The following is a 21,915-nucleotide window of genomic DNA, read 5'->3' on the forward strand; positions in this document are numbered from 1 at the left end:
CCAAAAGATGACTTCTGTGATTTTTTAAACATTTATACTTTCAAAGTTGTTAAATCTTAAAACTTTACAAAGATTTTGAACACTGTGTTCTTTGAAAGCGACTGTTCTTCCCTTAAAACTTTTGAAGCTGGAATATGATCATTGTGCTGCCTTATTTGTGGAATTTGTTGTTTACAACCCTCACCGAGTCTTTTTTATTGTCCTAAAATGTGGCCATCATATAACATATACAAAACAAAGTTGATTTTTTATTTTTTGAAGCTTGGGGCAATTTATGCTAGTCAACTAACCAACTCTGAAAGTTTTTTTGGATTATTAGAATTTTAATTTTTTATTTTATTTTATTTTTTTAAATACTTTATTTATTTATTTGACAGAGAGAGATCACAAGTAGACAGACAGAGAGGGGGAAGCAGGCTCTCTGCTGAGCAGAGAGCCCAATGTGGGGCTCTATCCCAGGACCCTGAGATCATGACCTGAGCTGGAGGCAGAGGCTTAACCCACTGAGCCACCCAGGTGCCCCGGAATATTAGAATTTTTAAAAATAATCACAATCTTTCCTAAGACTTTCAAGAATAGGAATACTCTTCAAGCTAATAAAATATGTATATATACACATATGTAATATGTGTATATATATATATATTTTTTTAAGCAAGCCTATATGATGCTTATAACTACCAAGTTATAAAATTTCAGAAAAATAATTTGAAAAGATTTTTGAAATACATAACTCATTCTTTAACTGAGACTGGTTTCTCAGTGAGGAGTCCTATACTCAGAAGTTTTTTTTTTTTTTTTTTTTTTTTTTAGGATTTATTAGAGTGAGAGAACATGTGCATGCCTGTGCCCACCAGTGAGGAATGGTGGGGGAGGGGCAGAGGGTGAAGGAGAGACTCTCAAGCAGACACCCTGCTGATTGTGAATCCCAAGGCAGGGCTCATCCCAGGACCCAGAAATATGTGACCTGAGCTGAAATCAAGAGTCAGATGCTAAACTGAGCCACCCAGGACGCCTATATGAAATAGCTTTGATGGGCAAGAGAGAAATAGGGATAACAATAACTTGCTAGGCGTTTCCTCAGTTAAACTAATTTGTAAGGAGCTTAAGATATGCTAAGGGGCCATTTATAAAACACATTTGCATCTAAACTGGAACAGACGTTAATTTTCTCAAACAGTTTTCAAATTATATAAATGTACTCTTACTGCACAAACATGATATACTATTGTAGGCACATAATATTATACATTGGTATCATAATGATGCTTTCACATGTCATAATAAAATAAGACTTGCCAAAATGTGTTTTTTAAAAATTCATTTAAATTCAAATTCTTTAATATTTTTCCTGTTGAGTAATCTCCTTTTTTTACTCACAATGAAACTGTCAATAAAAGTCTCCATATTTGTTTGTTAAATAGCATAAATAGCATACTTTTCTGCCTAGAGATAAAATTAAAGACATACATTACTTTAAATACTCAAGTACATTGAAGTTTTTATTAAATTTTGTGGATGTGCTGATCACTATAATCTAATGCTACACCATCCCCCTCCCCCATTGTGGTAAAATTAAATTTTGTTCAGCTGCTATTGTGTAAATGGCAGTGTTAGATTATACTTAAATAAGCAAAGATTCAGAGACTCATTCTTTGGTTTAAATTAAATTTCACAGCTACTGTGGATACCAATTAGGATGTCTCCTCTTTTAATCTGTTGGACATTTGTTGTTGGTACTAAAGGAACAATGACAAAACTCATTCTTATACAATGAAATATTAACTGCAGCTTTTGAAGAGAATCATTCTTACACACACACACACACACACACACACACACACACACACACTGATACGGGATGATTTTTTCAGCCATAGTTAAGTGGAGAAACAGAAGGTGAAAAACATCAGCTATAGTATGCTTCCATTTATATTAAATGGACCCATAAAAAAGAAGGAAGCATGAGTATGCGTATCTGCTTGTATGCTCATTATACTTTCTGATAATATGTAGGAAAAACCTGTTAAAGGAAGGTGCCTCTGAGAAACTGAGTGGGAATAATTTTCATTGTATAATACTTACTCATATTTTCAAAAAGTATATTAAGTGTCTAAATGGCTTTTAATTCTGGTTTTGTATTAGAATCACCTTAGGAGCCTTAAAAATTCCTGGTGCCACCCTTCAGAGATTTTTTTTTCTTAAGATTTTATTATTTATTTGACAGACAGAGATCACAAGTAGGCAGAGAGGCAGGCAGAGAGAGAGGGGGAAGCAGGCTTCCTGCTGAGCAGAGAGCCTGATGTGGGGCTCAATCCCAGGACCCTGGGATCATTACCTGAGCTGAAGGCAGAGGCTTTAACCCACTGAGCCACCCAGGTGCCGCCCCTTCAGAGATTCTGATTTAACAGGTGTGGAGAGGGTGTAAACACTGGTATTCTTTTTTTTTTAATTTATTTTTTTTTAAGATTTTATTTATTTATTTGACAGATCACACAAGTAGGCAGAGAGGCAGACAGAGAGAGAGAGGAGGAAGCAGGCTCCCTGCTGAGCAGAGAGCCTGATGCGGGACTTGATCCCAGGACCCTGAGATCATGACCTGAGCCGAGGGCAGCGGCTTAACCCACTGAGCCACCCAGGCGCCCCAACACTGGTATTCTTAAAAGGGGCTCAGATAGTTCTCCATTGTAGTTCTGATAACTTCTGAGTCAGATTTTATAAGTATACTTGTATAGATATAAAATTTTTAAATCTCATGTTCTTTTAATTAATATTTAGAGCTATTATATGAATGTAAAATCATTTAAATTCAAAGATACATAGCTATCTCTCAGACTGAGACATGTAACTTGAAGATTATGAGTTTAAATAACTTTTTTCTCTACCATGAATAAAACCTAGCATGATAGCATATTATTTTTAGAATTGTATATGTCCAAGATAATTTGGCTATATGTTAATGTGATTACTCATCATTAGAGGATTATTTTCTTATTAGTTTTGGGTGAGCATTTAAAAGAGTCCAGCTAATTATTATTTTTAAAATTCCTTTCTTGCTGGGATTGCATAGGATGAATGAGGCAAATTAATATTTAGGATTATATCTTCATTTCTTTGTAGCTGGAATAAGCTCTGATCATAGCCTTGAAGAGATAGATGAAAAGGAAGAACTGAGTGAAGTGCCCAAAGATGAGACTGAAAATATTTCTCTGAAGTCACAAGCTATTCCTTTTGGATCTACTGATATAATAAATACACTGAAAAATGATCCTGACTCAGCCCTTGGCAATGTTACTGGAGAGTCCTCACAGAACTCCAAAGAAGAAAAACAAGAAGCTAGAAACACAGATAGACAGTAAGTAGTCTATTTGCTGGAAGTGTCGGTGATGGTTTGTTTAATGAGTACTAGTCTCTGAATTATAGATCTGATATTATAAACACAAATATAGTAGTCTCTTTAGTTTAGACTCTGTTCACCATCATTATCAGAATGCTTATTAATAAAGTATCCATATGCATGTTTTGTTTTTAAATAAAATCAAAATCAACAGTTCTGCTATCCCTGTGTGAGACAAACCATAGCATGTAGTTAATTTGTGACTCAAATATAAAAGTATCTCTTTGTTTGTATTGTATGGGTTTTGCGTATTTTCTGTTTGATCTAAATGAAACATTTAATTTTTAAGTTTTACCAAATGCTTCTCAAGAATTTTCACTGATGTATAAAACAATTCTGCATATTAAATTATGATGTTAAGTTACTAATTTAGTTTTTATAGTTAACTTTATAATGCTGAGAGAGCACTTTCCACTTGGCCCTAGGAATTGAAGTCTATACTACAGTATGCTTATATTGTGTTAGAAATGCCACCTCACGAGTAAAAATGAAATTAAGTAAGCAAAGTAAACCATATTCATCAAAGTTTTACTATAATTTTCATGGGAGTGTCACCAAATTAAACCCTTCTATCACTAAAAATAAGACAAAAAAACAGTTGAGGTCAGCCCACATCCTGATTTGCCAGAAGTTGGCTTTGTCAGATGAAAGACTTAAATATTTCATTCAGTTTCCTTTTTCTTTAAAAGACAAATAATAATAACAGAAAGACACTGTTTTTGGAAAAGTATCCATTTTACCAGGCTTCTTAGATCCTTCCTTATAATAGGACCACTCTTTGAAAGCTAATGGTTCATAGCAGCATTTCCTCTCAGGTTTTTTTTTGTATTTTTTCTTTGCTATTAAATTTCCAGTATTTGGCAGAAGAAAGATGATTATTTCAATCCATCTGTCTTTGGAAATTATTGCCTCTTTTCTCATCTGGCGCGTGCACGTGTATGTGTGTGTGAGTGTTTAAATAGTATCAGTATATAACATATAATATCCTGTTTTGCAGAGGGCCACCCATAATGGTTTATGATGCAAGTAGTGGAGAGAGGGTAGTTGACAGTTTAAGAAACTTGAAGTCATTGGGCCCACACCAGGAGAATGGTGAGTTCCATAAACACTAATAGCCAATGTTTTCAGAGCACTTACTGTATGCCAAAGGGCCATTCTTAAAACTTTATATACAATAACTCATTTAATCTTGTCTATTAACTCATTTACAGGTCTTACTATTTTCAGTTCCACTTTATGGTTCATTGAACCACAGTGATGCTATGTAATTCACAAGGGTTCCCGTTAATTAGTAAGTAGCGGACCCTGGATTTGAACTCAGGCAACATTACTGTCACAAGTGCTATTAACTACTGTGTGTACTGTTTTTGTTGTTAAATCTTAGACGTTGTTTAACCTAGATCTTGGATCTTAAAGATGTATACTCTGTGCATCCATTTGTGATCTATTTCCCTTTTTTTTTCTTTTTACTAACTCCCAAGTCCAAAACTGTTTTTCTTAGGTGAAACTTGTCTGCATGATTTTTAATCTAATTGCATAATGTTGACATCTAATTATGTGATGTTATTTACCAGTATCTTCCACACCCCAACTCCCTAGTCAAGATGTTTCTTTGCTTTGTTATATTTCACTCCATTCTGTCTTTAAAACTATGCTCATTTTTTTCTTTGCAAGACATATGATTTCACCCATTCATTCAGCTATCCACCAAATCCTGTCACTTCACTATTTTGTTACTTGCTTACTAGAAGCCATGTATTTCTCTAAAAGGTCTTGTCGGCTCAACCAGATTGGGCAGTTTTTTGGATCAGAGAAATTACATCCAATACTTTGAATTCCTCATAGCACCTAATAGAATACTGACCTATTGTTAAACTATACAAGTCATCAACTTAAGATTTTTTTTTGACTTTACAATGGTGTGCAAGTGATACACACTCCATAGAAACTGTACTTTGAATTCTAAATTTTGGCATTTTCCTGGGCTAGCAATGTGCTGTGTGATACTTTGGCACAATGCTGGGCATCAGCAGCTCTGGCTCCCAGTTGGCTTTCCAATGGTAAGAGCCCTCACATCTGCCACCATTCTGCTGTTCACTTTCAGTACAGTAGTTAATAAGTTACATTAGATACTCAGCCCTTTGCTATAGAAGAGGCTCTGTGAGAGAATGATTTTGCCCAACTGTAGGCTAAAGTGTTTTGAACACATTTAAAGTAGTATAGTATTCTGTAATATTCTGTAGCTTAGATGTACTAAATGCATTTGACTTAACAATATGTTCAAGTTATGACGGAATAGGTTACAGTATAACCCTATCATTAGTTGAGGAAGATCTGTACTTAAGGTTGAAGTTCAGAAAAATGACACTACCGAAATAGAAGATGCGAGGAATGCACGTATTATAAGAAGATATGAAGGAATTTGCTTATGAATTCTCATAGTCCAGTCTGTTATATTAATATACAAAACTAGGTGAAGATTCTTAGAAAACATAGGCATATACATATTCATATTTGGATAAAATGTTGATTATTCCAGTGTCACAAGTGGATAGACTGATGTAGATATATGTTGTTTTACCTATGTAGGATGTGTTGGTTATTTCAAATAGGTCTCTGGTTCATTTTCCCCATGGTCAATACCATCCTGAGATAAAATACTTAGAAGTTCTAAAAGTATATAATTTCCCCATCCTTTTCCTCTTGATTCAGTTCTTCACAACATACATTCTGATGGCCAATAGAATTTTACTGAGAAATCATGCTGCTTCCTTCTTTTAAAAATGATGGATCATTTTTGCTAAGATTTTGGCATCAAAATCTTAGTGCTACGGTCACAGGTGTATTTCTATAAGAATATTTTTTTGGTTTACATTTGATTTGCAATAACCTCTGTTAACTCTAGGTGGGTTTTTTTTTCTGTTTTTTTAAATTAAAGTATTTAGGCAATTTTTAAAATAAATTATTTTTATTATCTTAAAAACAGTTTTATAGTTTTCTTCCTTTTTTATCTACATTATGTACTTGTTTCAATCATTCTTCTGACAGATGATTCATTTTGTAGCTGTTGTTGTCAGTTTTGAGTAGGGGAAGGAAAGGATAGTACAAAATTTACCTTTTCCTTCTACTGGCTATCATTGGAAAATGACCTAACCATTTGTTGACATTTGGTTGGTGTCATTATCAGGTATGTATGGGGATGGATTAGCTACTAAATCCAGCAGTGATCCCAGGTTTCCAGTCCTGTCATTGGGAATAATTGTGAGATTTTGATGAGAAATTCAGAATTGGTGAATAGTGAAAAATAGACATTTGGAGTTCCAAAAGCAATTAGTTAGGGTTTATAGGGAAATGAATTTAAAATATGTTGATTTACTTTGTTTTGGAAAATATTTCTGTTGTGTAACATAGGTATATAGCTATGCCTATATTCACTGGAAAATGAGAAATAGGCAAGAAAGAAGGGAATACATTTACATTCATTTCCTGGTACCAGGGACCATTTCTTTTGTGCTTATAGAGGTATTGACAATAGTACTTTTCATATAGATATTAAAAATACTTAAAAACCAAGTAAAAAACAGCATAGGAAGAAATGTGTCTTTTTCATGAAAATCAAATGTGTCACAAAAGTTAATAATTATGAGTCATTGAGAGGTCACTTGTATAGAAAACAAATATTCTGCAAATCAGTTGCATTTTTTAAGGAAGAATAAAAATTAAGTCCATTTGAAAATTAGATATTTAATTTAAGAATTTGCAACATAATAGAAAATTTAACCATGACCAAAAAAACCATGCAATTAGGTAGGGTGTACAAAGATGCAGGTATGTTCATATACAAATTTACCTGGCAACATAATTTTTTTTCTCTTGCATGCATTTTTCTTTTTGTTCTGGGGAATATCCTATCTAATTAGCATGTTACATAAATGACATATGAAATATAATACATATTTTCGCCTTTTTACATCTGAGGAAGCTGGGTTTGGCTCAGAGAGGTTAAGTAACATATAAGTCCAGCTGGGTTCTGGACTCAGGTTTCTATGATGCCAAAGCCCAAGCTGTTTTTCCTGATGCTCTTACCTGCTTTTATATCATTAGTGAGCTGAAAATTATCTGTAGAATTCAAACCAACCTATTTCAGTTTGGGGGAGGCAGGCATTGAAAACTTGAGGTTTTTCTACTTTGTTCATATTTGACTTAGCAGTATTTTTTTTTTCTCTCAGTGGATCAAAATGAAAGAATTGTCACTCCACCAAACACAGAAGATCATATGAAAAATGGAGTGAGGAGAACAATAATCAACGTAGGAGGCGTTGCCAAAAATAACAATGTGGACACGGAAGTTGACAGACTATCAGACTATCAAGCGCATAAAACTGATACTGCTGACAGTTACAAGGAGAATCACCTGGCTGCTTCATTAGTACAGGACCCCAAACTGAATCATTCCAGTGAAGAAAAGACCAAAATGCAGGATGCAGCCATTCAGACCATCCCTTCCACTGACAGCTCTCATGGGAACCACCGAGATCATGATTCCTCTGATTTCAAAGTCAATGAAAGTGCGCCAACTCCAAGTAACAATGAATCAACTCGGCCCTTCTCTTCAAGTCCCCAGGATGCTGCAGATGCCTCAGGAACACTCAGGAGTCAGGGCCTCCTAAATGTACATTCAGAAAATCAACTCCCCATTAAAGGTCCAGTTGGTTCACACAGTAATGAGGATCTTTTGCCTCCTATAGATGGGGTTGATAAGGATTCAGCTATTTCTTATGGGAAGAATTATCCATTGTATAGACAGGACTATGATCCCAAGCCAAAACCTTCAAATGAAATCACGAGAGACTACATACCCAAAATTGGAATGACTACTTATAAAATTGTGCCTCCCAAATCCTTGGAGATATTGAAAAATTGGGAATCAGAAACCACTGGGGATAAAGATGATCAGGAGATACATACTTTAGGAAGAAGGCACACTCATGAGAGTTTGAAAGAAACTGCAATCCAAACAGAAGATCTTATTATTTCTGAAAGCCCGAAGGTGCCACAGGCAGACGTTCAGCTGAAGCTTCCCCCAAGAACAGGGCATCTAGTGCACAGCGTGGAGAGCTCACCCCACCTCGCCATGGGAAATCCTCTGAAGCCTCCTCCCAGGACGACGAAAGACACAGGTACAGCTCCATTTGTGCCGAATTTGGAAGATATAAACAATATTTTGGAGTCAAAACTTAAATCTCGGGTTTCAAATCCCCAGACCAAACCAAGTTCTTTTTTCCTGCAAATGCAAAAAAGAGTTTCAGGTCAGTATGTCACATCTGCAGCTGCCAGGAGTGTGCACGTGGCCCCTAACCCCACTCCACAAGAACTACTAAAGAAGGAAGGGGAAAGGGATGCGATACCACCTCTGGAGGAGCAAACTCTTTCTCCCTTAAGTAAGACAGCTCCATCCCTTCCACAGCCCCATACAAAAAACCCTCAGGATGGCAGCAGCAGCCAGAAGCCCACTGAAACCTCTCCTTCTCCCGGAGCTCCAAAACCTGCTCCTCTTCTGGCCAGTCAGTTAGCAGCACTAAATCTGAAGACTTTGAAAACTTTTGGGGCCCCGAGACCTTACGTGAGCTCTGCTCCATCTCCCTTTGCCCTTGCCGTGGTGAAACGATCCCAGTCTCTCAGCAAAGTGCGCCCAGAGCGGAGCGACGAGGGTGCGGCTGCCCCCCCCCCACCTGACGCAGAAGAAGGGAAGTCTCCTTCTGAACATCAGGTTGTGGGCATCCCACAGCTGTGTGTGAGTGAGGAGGTAAGGTGACCGTTTTAAAAATAAGGGATTCCAATACAGCCTGGTTTCAATGAGGGTCGACAAGCATGTTGGTGTTTGTGTGTGACTTAATTCTGAATTCCTATTAATCTAATAGCAAGCTACCATAGGGGTAAAAAGAGAAGTAATACATAAAATCTGATTATTTACTCTCGGAGCTATTATTAATTTAACACGATTAGGTAGTACTATAAAGGTCATTATTCTATAATTGTATCATTAGCAAATACAGTAATTTAAAGTTTCTTTGCTCCTACATTTGCATAACTTACTGCTTTATAGTTCTGATTCTATTTTCCTCTTCTGCTTTTCTCAGTTTGTTAACAACTTTTCTGGATTTTCTGGTTTCTTTTCTTCTCCAATTCTACCCAATGGCAAAATAGATAGTTTTAATTATATAGAAACATAAGCAGTATTTATAGACTAGATAAAATAACCAAACATTTCCCAGCTAGACATTTTCAATCACACACACTCAACCTCAGTTACCAAACATTGGTACATTGAAATAACTTAAACTAAAACCAGAGTTTAAATATGTGATTTTCTTAATTTCCCATTTTTGTTAATTCAGTGTCAACTTTACCAGTTACTGGTATATTGACTAAAATATCATTTAACCACTGTCTAACTTTAATAACTGACATAAAAAGGGACATTTGTTGACTTTGTATTTGGTCAACTGAGTGTTATAATTTGGTAGATTCAAATAATATAGTCAGAGGAAAGGATGACATTTACAGTATGAATTACAATAATCCCCTTGCAAGTTAAAAAATATTTTGTTTACCTTTACTCTGATAGTGTTTAAAGAATACGTTCAGATTTGTGTGACAGTTCCAGAAGTATTTTACAGTACTTTTCAAACATTCCTAGAGTAACAGAACATTAACCACACTGCCAAGTAAAGATTTTTTCCATAGTCTCAAAGCAATATTCATCTCGAAGGATATTTCTTTGTATATTTCACATTTATGTTTCTTCGCTTTGATATAATGTCAGGAAGAGATATATGGTATAGAGATTAATTCTTTACTTGGAAACAAAGCCTGTGTTTCTTCTTAGGATGGAATGCCATTCCTAAACAACAGAAGTTTGATTTAGATAATACAGTTTTTGAGTCATTGCCTGAACTCCATTTAGCTCATCTTTCGTAAAGATGTTTGGCAGTTTAAAAAAGACATTTTTAAGATTATTTGATAATAGTTCCAAGTTAAGTCAGTTATTAAATATTCTTTCCTAAGAAGCTTAATTAAATTTCTGATTCTTAAATATGGAGATTCCTAATACTTATTTTTAGTTCATGGGAAAAATAAAACATGGTTATCATTTAGCCCCTGTGACTTCCAGAAACACAAAATAAGCTATTACATGTAGCACAGTCATTAATATTCTTTTATTATAAGGTATGTTAGATTCAGCCAATATAAAATTGTCAATTTGTCCATTTTGTTCTGTCAAAAGTGATAATTTCACAACGTACTATGTTGTAACTATAAAAGTGTGGTTTTTTTTTTTTTAGTCTGTGGGACTTTTATTATTATTTATTTAGCTCTTCTAGCCAATTCTCACTGGCAAAATCAGCATCATTTGACTTAAGGATAGTAAAATTACCAATGTATTCTTATAGCAAAGAGATGTACCACTTTTCTTCCTTAGCCTCATGAGTTCAAGACAAGAGAAAGTAATACCCTCATCTTCTAGCTGAGCTCTGGCAGCAGAGATAATTCAGTGGGCAAGGAAACTAAGCTATGTCTGAAACACCAGTGTGGCAAATAGTGATTCTTAAAGAATATTGATGATGACATTTTTTTAAAAAAATGACTCATTCTTCACTTGGTATTCATATAAATATTTTGCATTTACTTTTATAGGGAAATAAGTCTGCACATAATGAACAGAAATCCCAAATACCATCTCCACCTGACTGCCCATCATTCATTCTTAAGAGACAAAGTTCTTTAACATTCCAAAGCTCTGACCCAGAACAGATCCGACAGAGTTTGCTGACTGCAATCCGTTCCGGAGAGGCTGCTGCCAAACTGAAAAGGGTAAGTTTTCTTTATCAAATGAGTGACAGTGGGTCTATTTTCAACATTGTCAAACTAATACTTAGGGTAAGTTGTTTTCTGGCTTTTGAATCTGAATAGGGAGGGTGCCAGAAGTTACTCTTTGATGGCAAGGGTCATTTTTGAAGTATAAGCTGAAAGAATCCAGAGTCTTACACATACTTAAAAATATGTCCTGTCTGTTTTCCACACCATGGGCCAGGTGCAGAACGTGGGTTTTACTCTTTATTATATGACTCTACATAGAAAGTACCCTGGACTCTTATTTTATAAATTATATCAGCACAGTAAGAAAAAATTCTTTCAGAAAAGAAAATCCCTCCTTAATCTAGAAAAACTGCACCAGCAATATAAGAGCCTGTAAGGTTTTAGTCCTAGCTCCCACAGTGGTCAAAGTTCACTGCCCTATGCAGGAGATTGGGTGGGGGTGGGTGTTGTTTTATAGATTAGAAAAAAGTATAGGGAAAACCTAAGGAATTTAGATGACATCGAATATAGAAACTCTGGTCTAATAGTGGCCTGCCTGAGTGGCTCGCTCCTCTTTACTGAGGTGCAGGAGAACTTCAGGTCTCCTGGTTTAACTCTCTTTGGAGCAAATGCCAAAAAAACGTTACAGTGAATTATTTGTAGGTGAGTTTCCTCCCTCTGTCACTTTCATCCACTCAGAGAGGACGCACGTGGTGAAGCTTGGAGCCTGGCATCATAACAGACTTCCCAGAGACTGTTGTCTCCCTAAATGTCTTTCTTGTTCTCCCCTTAGTTGTCTTGGTTGCAAGTTCCTCAACACCCAAGACAAGAAAAGTACTCATTATTCCCCTGACTCCCTAGGCATTTCGTTTTGTGAATTCCTTCTCTAATCATTTTAGAAGCTATTTAGAGAAGAGTAAGAGATTTGTTGAGCAAAACACTGAGCTCAACAGAAATGAAATCTGCGAAGGGACAGGAATGCTGCAGAGAGAGAAAGAAATGGGAGGGCACCTCGGGCACATCTCCACGGCTGGCCCTGCTTGTGCTAGCCACTTTTCTCCCTGTGTTTCAGCGGAGCCATGAGTGACCGCTGTTTTCACGTAGAGCTCGGCACTCCCAATTGGGCAAACAGGAAGATAGGGCAAAATACTGCCTGCTGTCAGGAGTGGAGGAAAACGTGAAGGGGTAATTCAGGGGACTAGGTTTGAATTTTGTCAGGTATTTGTAGAGTCTGAATTTAGATGCCAGGTGGCAAAAAAGCAAAAAATGAAAAGTGGTTTTGAATGCTAAAACTGGTATTTCACAGGTCATAACAGTTATATTTTTATGGGGAAATAGGCCCATGCAAATAAATTGTACATTCTCACTTAGGGAAATATTTCTAATCTTTTAAATTAAGGTTGAGTTTCAAATCCATCACTTCTGATTTAAAGCTTTCTCAGTTCAGTACACTTGATAAGGATTTTTCTTCATAAAGATTTTATTTATTTATCTGACAGAGAGATCACAAGCAGGCAGAGAGGCAGGCGGAGGTGCGGCCGGGACACAGGCTCCCTGCCGAGTAGAGAGCCCAATGTTGGGCTTGATCCCAGTACCCTGAGATCATGACCCGAGCTAAAGGCAGAGGCTTAACCCACTGAGCCACCCAGGCATCCCTTGATAAGCATTTTTAAGCACAAAAGTACTAAACAGTGAATTTTGGAACACTGAAAAAAAAAATAAAAAAAAAATTACCCAAACTAAAACAAAACAAAACAAAAAAAAAACCCCACTGTACTAGATACTGGGGAGAGGAAGATGAATAAAATGAAGCCTCTGCCTTCTGGGTGTTGACAGCCTGAGACTGAATAGCAGTGGTATATCAGGTCCAGGGGAGAACCAAGGAACTACACAGAAAATCGTTGCAGTACCTTTGTACTAAAGTCACTGGATACAGTAACCCATTTCAATGGCTACGTTGCAGAAAACAGTGCATGAAGCTGGGAATGTCTTTTCGGCCAACAGAACTGTACAGGCAAGCAGCTGTGTGCTTGGTGTTCTGGGCTCTGAATTGGCAGTCTCTTCACTTATAAAACTCTCATTGCTTCCAGAATGAGCTGGATGTGAATCAGCATAGAAAGCAGGCCCTAAATGATGATCCTATAATTGTACCCTGTTTCTAACTCACTACTTTAGGTTCTATCGAGGCTAAATTTTATCTCTTTCAGTAGGATATTATCGATAGCTCGGAGTCTTAGAGTGCCAGTTCCTAAATTTTGTTTAATGAAAATTCTTTACATAATCCATTTTATCCCAGTGAAAATGGACACAGGGTCAAGTAAAGTGAATAATATCCACACTCCATGATCAGTATTTCCGCTTCTAATTATATACCCTAACAAGGTGTGTGTTGTATGCCGGGACTCACATATAAGAATATTCATGAAATGTTGTTTGTAACAGCTCCAAATAAATATAACCTTAATATCCAAAAAGAGGATAAATAGTATATTCAAAGAATGGATTATCAAACAGCAATTAATTGGGCAAAATGCAGCTAAACACAACAGTATAAAGACCTATAAAAATATATATGTGTAAAGTTCAACAGCATGCGTAGGTGGCAATTATTTTTAAAAGTGAGGAAGTAATTATAGAAATCATGATAGGGTTACTTCCACATGGAAAGAAAAGGGGTTGCTGGAGGCTCATGGGAGCAAGACAGGCACACAATTTAGAGGGAACCAAAAATATAAGTAATCAAGATAAATATTAATGCAGTATTTTTAAAATGTCTACATGATAGACATTTAGTGATAGAGAAAATGTCAACATTTTAAAGACAAGCTCAGTAGGGAGCTGGAGCTATTCTTTTCTTGGCCTAGGTGCTGGATTATATATATGTTTGTGTTTGTTTTCATTGGGTTGTTTGTTTACATTCAGGGCACTTTTCTGTACGTGTATTATATTTCAAAAAACATTATACTGCAAAAGGAAATAGAAATGGACACAGGAAGGCTCTGATTCCTTGTGATCTTTGCTTAAGTCCCTTATTTCTGTCCTGTACTGAACATTTCTCCTGGTTTGTTTTAAATTCTAACATTTCTTTTATAGAACAACAGTGAGAGTGCCAAAGAAAATCTTCAGTGATTTTGACAGGAGGTTTACATTGTTCATCAGAAAGTTGGCTCCAGGTTTGCCTATATTTTGGCTCCCAAATGTTCAGTTTAACTCCAGGTACCAACCTGCCTTATGGCTCTGGTTCATACCTGAGTAATTAACCTTCATTTTAATAATTGATTCATATTAGAACAATTATCTAGTTGACTGCTTTAGTATAAATGTAGTCATGAACATGCCACGTTTTTTCATATTTCTTCAGATTTTCTCCACACCTTACCCCTATTTGACCCTAGTGTAGTCACAGAGATCTGTCTCGTCTTCTTACAAAGTTTCGGTAAATCCGGTTCAGTATTTGACAATATGTGTTTGGTGTTAAGATTTATATGTGAATCAGCAAATTGTTTTCAGAGCATAAGAGATTAAGGAACCTATTATTATTGACTTGTGTTGAGAAAGGAGCTTCTCTGGCTGCTCTCGGTTCTTGATGATGCTTCAGTTAATAAAGCTCATTACAAGTAGAATATAGGTTTGTAAAAATAAAATCTTAAAATACACTGTCAAATGGTATTTAGTGCTTGATATTAACCATTCCTTCAGGATACAAAATTTATCTTTGGCTACATGGAAATCTGGAAGGAAGAAAAAAACTGGATAAGACACTCAGAATCTTGCTGGCTTATTTTATTTGTTTAATTAGTCTGATTTTTATTCTTATATCCTTGATTGGAATTTGAACAATCTAAAGCTTCAGGTTGGCACTTCTTTCTCTATATTTTTAAATTAAAAATAAATGATAGTTTCATAGTTAATGCTTCTCACAAGAATAAGAAAGCTAGGTGAATATTCCTGTAAAGTCTTTAAAGGGTAGACAGTCAACTAGCAGATGCTCTTATCAGTAAATTTGTTAATGTTACTTTTAAAAATATCTTTATTGTATCATGTTCATTATTCAAAAAGCTCAAGCAGTACCTTTTTACTTTATAATGTTTATAAAAAGTTACCGTATTCCATTCAAGAAATATCCATTGATCCTACACTGTGCTAGGCACTAAAATAAACACACGTATAATGGGGCATTAAAATAGACAAGGTTTCTGAACTCACAAAACTTATGAACTAGTCTATAATGTCTTCTCATGCTTGAAAGTTTAGTATACAAAATTTTAAATATCAAACAAAATACCATCCCCCCAAAGTAACTGCTCATGATAGATTACTGTGAAACCTTCCAGAGCACTTTTGTAGTATGTAAATGCATTTACATACCTACAAAAATAGAATCCTGTAAAACATTCCTGAATACCTCTTTGAAGTTTTCCATCTTATTATACACACACACACACACACACACACACACACAATTCTTTTAAGACTACATAGTATTTGACTCTATGAATGAACCATGGCTTAGTTGTTCCTTACATTTAACCAGATTCTGGTTTTTCCAGTCTATAAATGGTGATACAAAAACATCTCTTAACTTGTATTAGAGTCATCAGTGTGTTTTTTAAATGTTTAAAACAAAATTTCTTTTACTTTACAAAGAGTTATGAGAACTACAATTTTGGCAGTTATTACAAAAATAATTCCTACACACTGAAACTTTTCAGACCAAAGTTACATAATGAAAAATCATTACCTGTTTGCTGTTCATTGAAAGGAATCCCACAGGATTACTACACACAATGCAGATGAGCTTTCCTTCTTCTGGTGGCAACTTTTCCTTTGTGTGTGGTTTTTTTGTTGTTTTGTTTTGTTTTTTTCCCAGGTGGATAGTGTCAACATTCTTCTACATTCTGGATTCATAGACAGTCAAGAAAGCTGATTAGTTTAGATGTCAATTTTTGTTTAATAAAAGGCAAAAATGAAGCACAAGGAAATCAAATCCAAACTAAATTTGCCCATTTTATTTTCCTTTTCACTAACATACTCTGTTGCTAAGCAGAATCTATGGCTTCTTGTACTTCAGTTTTCTTCTTGGGAGAAGATGATAATGTTCGTTTAAGAATCTAAACTAGCCAAATTGTAATATAGAGATAAACAATTTTTCTTAAAATATTGTATTTTATGTATAATATTTCAAGATATTATACTTATTTACTGTCCAGAATGCATATGTCTTTTTAAAAATGTTCTAAATAACTCGGAATTTCAAGCTACTTAGGAGTTTATTGGGAGAAAAAAACTACTTTTCATTCATTCTGCAATTGTTTTGGCATAACAGTCCTAGATTTGACTCTTTTAGCCCTTTATATGAAAGCATTTTTTTCATTTTTATTTTATTTCTTTTCAAGTGTTCCAAAATTCATTGTTTATGCACCACACCCAGTGCTCCACGCAGTAGTGCCCTCCATAATACCCACCACCAGGCTCACCTGACCTCCCCGCGAAAACCTTTTGTTTTTCAGAGTCCACAGTCTCTCATGGTTTGTCTCCCCCTCCGATTTTTTGAGAGTGAGAGAACACAAACAGAGGGAGGTAGAGGGAGAAGTGCAGAGCTCCGTCATCACAGGACCCTGGAATCATGACCTGAGCTGCAGGCAAACACTTACCCGACTTAGCCACCCAGGCATCCCTATATGAAAACATATTAAAAACAAAAGCTGCATTTTGTTATAAATAAGGGGTACCTGGGAGGGAAACTTCATGTTAATATAGATCACCGATACAATTTTAGAATTTGTAAAATTCTTTGCTTTGTGGAATTCACTTTATTTTTCTACATTCTCCAAAGCACTTTTGGGGAGCCAGAACTGATTTAGCAAAAAATGCTTTTCAACAGCTTGGCCTGCAGTCTGTTTGTGCTCTTGTCCTTTGAGTTGATTTGGTAATTTTGTAAAGACTAAGATGTGTTAATGGATTATTTAACTTGTTTGTTGTGGAAATAACAACTCTCTCATTTTTAATTTTATGGTAGAGTGAACATTTCTTCTTGATTATTTGTGATTTATTGAATACTAAATGCTAAATATTCTCATTTACAATTAAGCAGAAGTTAAAGTGTGGTAATTACTGAATATTAGATAGCTTTTCCATTTTAAATTGATGGGTGCAAAATGTGTTTCTTTCTCTTAGGTCACTGTTCCATCAAATACAATATCTGTGAATGGAAGGTCAAGACTCAGCCATTCCATGTCCCCTGATGCCCAGGATGGCCATTAAATGTTGCCTGTGATAATGCACTTCATCACCTCTATTTCAAGAACACCTTTATCCTAATGGAGAATGTTGGCAAATGTATATTCAGATGTACACTAATATATTGTCTATTAAAGTGTAAGAATTTGTGCTGTGGCTTTTAATGCCACAAGAAGAATTACAGAATTTATAAGTTATGATATTTTTGGCCCTTTTTTTTTAATGGCCTTAAAAGTTGAATATGCTGCTTTAGAACTTTAAGACAAGGTGTTAATGACTTTCATTTTCTTTCAAATGAGAAATGGTCACCTTTTGTTGATTTCACTTACACATTCTCTACTGTGGTGACTTAGACAAAAGGATAAATTGAGATTCATAGACTTATATTTGTGTAACACATAAAGAAGTAGGCAAATGTAGATCTGACCTTTGCTGCCTCAATGTTACAGTTTAATTGGAAATGTTTATAAGTTATATTAAAGTCTGTTTTGGCTGAAAGTATACTATAGAGAACTAATACCAAATAAGTATATTCGGTTCAACAGTTAATTAAAATGATGAGTCATTTAGTGAGCAAGTCTTATGTGTGCTTCCTGTAATTACGAAATCAATGTCAAATTTATGGGAAGCCCATAGTATTTTGATATTAATATGGACAATTTGCTTTTTTAATCTTTAGGACTTAAGTTGCACAAGGAATATTTTAAATATTTTTTATATAATCATGACATTGTTGTCACACAGATATTATACATTTATGTGCCAGAAGCCTTAGAAATCACCTCATGACAATGTTGATCTATTGTGACAATTATTTCACTTTTGATATGCAGCAAAGAATAGGTGGGGGTTAGTCCATGTCCATATTGAAAAACTTCCAAGGCTACTTGGTGGTTCCATAAATCCTGGTTTTAATTAAAGTAAAATGATAAAGTCTTTATGTAGTTCAGATGCTAATATTCTAAATAATAATATATATTTACATTAAAGCTAAAACTGTTAAGCAAAACAATGCCTAACTTGTTGGCTTATAACTGTACTGGGATCTAGGGCTTATTCATGTTCTAGTCCTACTTTAAGAATCTAATCACTCTTTTATTCTAAAAGCTTGGTCATACAAGTTGATATTACGTTGGTTTTCACTGAAGCTCTTGGGATATCTGCCTTTTCAGAAAATGTGTTGATTTCTACCCCCCCTTCCCCCCCGTTTAATAAAAGCAAGTTATATATTTGGTTTGTGTGTTTCCACAGCATCTTTAGGAATTTCACCTGACGACCTATCTCTATCAGCCAGTAAACAAAAAAGTCACAGTAAGGTCTACCATCCATCAGGGCTCTCTAGGGTACATGTAGGCCCAATCAGACTCCAGAGTGCATGATATAATCATTTAAAATTCTTAGTATAGTTCCTGATACATGGCAGGGGCATATTAAATGTTAAATGTTGTTATTTCTTTAAGTCAGACGTGAAGAGACCCTTATATATGGAAACTTAAGTTCTATTATTGTAAACTGTAGCAAAAAGAGTGACTTTTTGTAGAATTATGATTGATTATCCACTTGGTAAAAAAATAAATCTGGATCTCTACTTCAAACCATAAACAAATATATTTGAGTTGGATTAAAAGCATTTATCATTTTTTTGGAAAGATTTATTTATTTGAGTGAGAGAGTAAGGGGGCGCGGGGTGCAGTCAAGCAGACTCTGTACTGAGAGCCTAACGTAGGGCTCAGTCTGATCACCCTGAGATCATGACTTGAGCTGAAACCAAGAGTTGGACACTTAACCAGCTATGCCACCCAAATGCCCCTAACAATGATTTTTTAAATGTAACTTAGATGAGTATATTCAAATATATTCAACATTTTTCAGACCTCAACATGGAAAAAAAAATAGGACACAAAGGGACATTCATAAAAGTATACATTTATATTAAAATTTGAGACTTATATGTATATTAAGTACTATAGAAGTGAGAAAAGCCATAAGAATGTTTTTAATATAATCTATAAAAAAATAAAAATTCCTGGAAGTCATGAAAGACTACCCAAAAGAAATATGCACACTGAAAAAACAAAAAAGATTTCTTACAAGAATAAATCTGAAAGGCCAATAAATAATGAAAGAATACTGTTCACTAATCAAGGAAATACTGGTTAGGACACAAGTACTACATCACACCCATCAAATTAGCAACAATTTAAGTTTCAAAATAGCAAGTGTTGTCAAGGACAACAAAGCAGTGGAACTCTTTCCCTGTTGATGGGAAAACATACTGGCACAACGATCAAATTTTCAATATCTAATAAAGATGTATTACCATGTTTCCTTAAACAAGTACTTCTGCAGGTGCATAAGGAGACATTAACAATGGGGTCCTGGTGGCTCAGTGGGTGGGGCAGGCAAATCCCTCTTCAGCTTGTGAGTTTAAGCCCTGCACTGGGTATAGAGATTAAAACATTAAAAAAAAAAAAAAAAGGGTCATGGCAGCATTGTGTACAACAGCAAAAGGAAGTCCTAATCAGCACTCAGCATTAGTACCTTCATATGATAGACATCTATACAACAGTCAAAATGATTAAACCAAGCTTATGCATGTTAACACAGATGCAGCACAAAAATGAGCAAAAAAAGCAAGTTGCGCAACAGTGCATGATTTATGACATCAGTTATATAAAATAGCAAAACAATACCGGATATTATGGCTGCATACATAGAAAAAAAAAAACAAAAAACACACAGGTTTGCTAGTGGGTACCAAGAAATGAAGACTGGATTGGGGAAGATGGACAGGTGTCATCAGTTGTGTTTGCAGTATTTTATTTTATAAACTGCAGTTTGAAAACAAACACACTCGACCCTTAATAAATAGGGATTTGGCATGCCAATCCCCTGTGCAAAGATCCACTTAGTAACTTTTGACTCCCTCAAATCTTAATAGGCTACTGTTGACTGGAAGCCTTGCTGAAAATGTAAAGAGTTGATGAAAACATATTTTATATGTTACATTATTATATACTGTGATTTTACAATAAAACCAAAGAAAAAACATTAAGAAAATCATAAGGAGGAGAGTACGTTTACACTCCTATACTGATAAAAATATGCATACAAGTGGACCCAAGCAGTTCAAACCCATTTGTTCAAGGATCAAGTGTACTTGTATTACTCCAGATTTTAACATACTTGAAGTAGTTTATACTTAAAATATTTTTCTAAGATTGTATAGTACTTAATGGTATGATATGTACATGAGCCATTAATAAATATATATTCTGAAAAGATTGCCTTATCCACACTGTTTCCAGAGAAAAACTTCCACTATCCTCTCTACTCGATTGGGAAAGAAATTTGAGACAAGCCACATCCTTAAGTAATAGCAGAATGAAGATACAGAAATGATTTAGAACTAATTTACCATTCTTATACTTAATATTTTGCATATAGACATTTTTCTTTTCCTTCCCCCCATCAGGTTATTTCTTTATAATACACATTTTTTAAGTTATCCAGATTCTATATAAATTATAGAAATTATGGGGTATGAAATGAAATACTTTTTAGTCTCCAGCATCCCACTCCCCTCTCCAGAGATAACCACTATGAGTGTTTTTGTTGTTTTTTTAAGGTTTTATGTATTTATTAGAGAGTGAGCATGCAGGTGGGGGAGAAGCAGAGAGACCAGAGGAGACAGAGAACTTGCCGCAGACTCCACACTGAGAGCAGAGCCCAACTCGGAGCTTGATCCCACAGCTCTGGGATCATGACCTGCACTGAAACCAAGAGTCAGATGCTTAACCTACTGAGCCACCAATGCACCCCAAGCACTGTTAATGTTTTGATATAAATCTCTACATAAATCTATTTATATCCAGGGGCGCCTGGGTGGCCCAGTGGGTTAAGCCACTGCCTTCGGCTCAGGTCATGATCTCGGTCCTGGGATCAAGTCCCGCATCGGGCTATCTGCTCGGCAGGGAGCCTGCTTCCCTCTCTCTCTCTGCCTGCCTCTCTGTCTACTTATGATTTCTCTCTGTCAAATAAATAAATAAATAAAATCTTTTTTAAAAAAATCTATTTATATCCAATGCAGTATATTTGTACCCAATACATACAGGTGTATTTATATTGCATTTTTGCATTTTCTTAGTTTTTTCCCCCTGTCATTGTTATTACTGCTTTTAACATTAAAAATCTCTCTCTTTTTTTTAATTTTATTTATGTGACCGAGAGAAATCACAAGTAGGCAGAGAGGCAGGCAGAGAGAAAGGAGGAAGCAGGCTCCCAGCGGAGCAGAGAGCCCGACATGGGGCTCGATCCCAGGACCCTGGGATCACGACCTGAGCCGAAGGAAGAGGCTTTAACCCACTGAGCCACCCAGGCACCCCGTTCTACTTGTTTCTTGCTGTAGTACACAGTTA

At 35.6% G+C, this 21,915-nt stretch overlaps 1 protein-coding gene and 1 long non-coding RNA gene across 29 annotated transcripts in view; one reads left to right on the forward strand and one right to left on the reverse strand.

Annotated features, from left to right (window-relative positions):
* COBLL1 (cordon-bleu WH2 repeat protein like 1) overlaps positions 1-18,731 on the forward strand; it is a 167,502-nt gene extending 148,771 nt beyond the window's left edge. For 13 of the 22 annotated variants that reach the window (XM_082691217.1, XM_082691218.1, XM_082691221.1 and 10 more), the window contains 5 exons: positions 3,121-3,355; positions 4,395-4,489; positions 7,627-9,203; positions 11,096-11,272; positions 17,435-18,731. In XM_082691217.1, coding sequence (XP_082547343.1) covers positions 3,121-3,355; positions 4,395-4,489; positions 7,627-9,203; positions 11,096-11,272; positions 17,435-17,521 — 2,171 coding nt within the window. In that variant the 3' untranslated portion in view covers positions 17,522-18,731. Of the gene's footprint in view, positions 1-3,120; positions 3,356-4,394; positions 4,490-7,626; positions 9,204-11,095; positions 11,387-17,434 lie in introns of those variants that run through there. The other 9 variants (XM_082691235.1, XM_082691219.1, XM_082691223.1 and 6 more) reach the window with 1 other exon arrangement.
* The window catches only part of LOC309844398, a 39,654-nt gene continuing 26,358 nt past the window's right edge, over positions 8,620-21,915 (reverse strand). For 4 of the 7 annotated variants that reach the window (XR_014300655.1, XR_014300658.1, XR_014300660.1 and 1 more), the window contains 4 exons: positions 19,818-19,936; positions 15,999-16,934; positions 9,494-9,585; positions 8,620-8,681 (listed from right to left, as the gene is read on the reverse strand). This is a non-coding gene — a long non-coding RNA (uncharacterized lncRNA). Of the gene's footprint in view, positions 8,682-9,493; positions 9,586-15,998; positions 16,963-19,817; positions 19,937-21,915 lie in introns of all 7 variants that reach the window. The other 3 variants (XR_014300657.1, XR_014300656.1, XR_014300659.1) reach the window with 3 other exon arrangements.

The sequence above is a fragment of the Mustela nivalis genome, assembly GCF_964662115.1.
Source record: "Mustela nivalis genome assembly, chromosome: 11".
Taxonomy (NCBI): Eukaryota; Metazoa; Chordata; class Mammalia; order Carnivora; family Mustelidae; genus Mustela; species Mustela nivalis.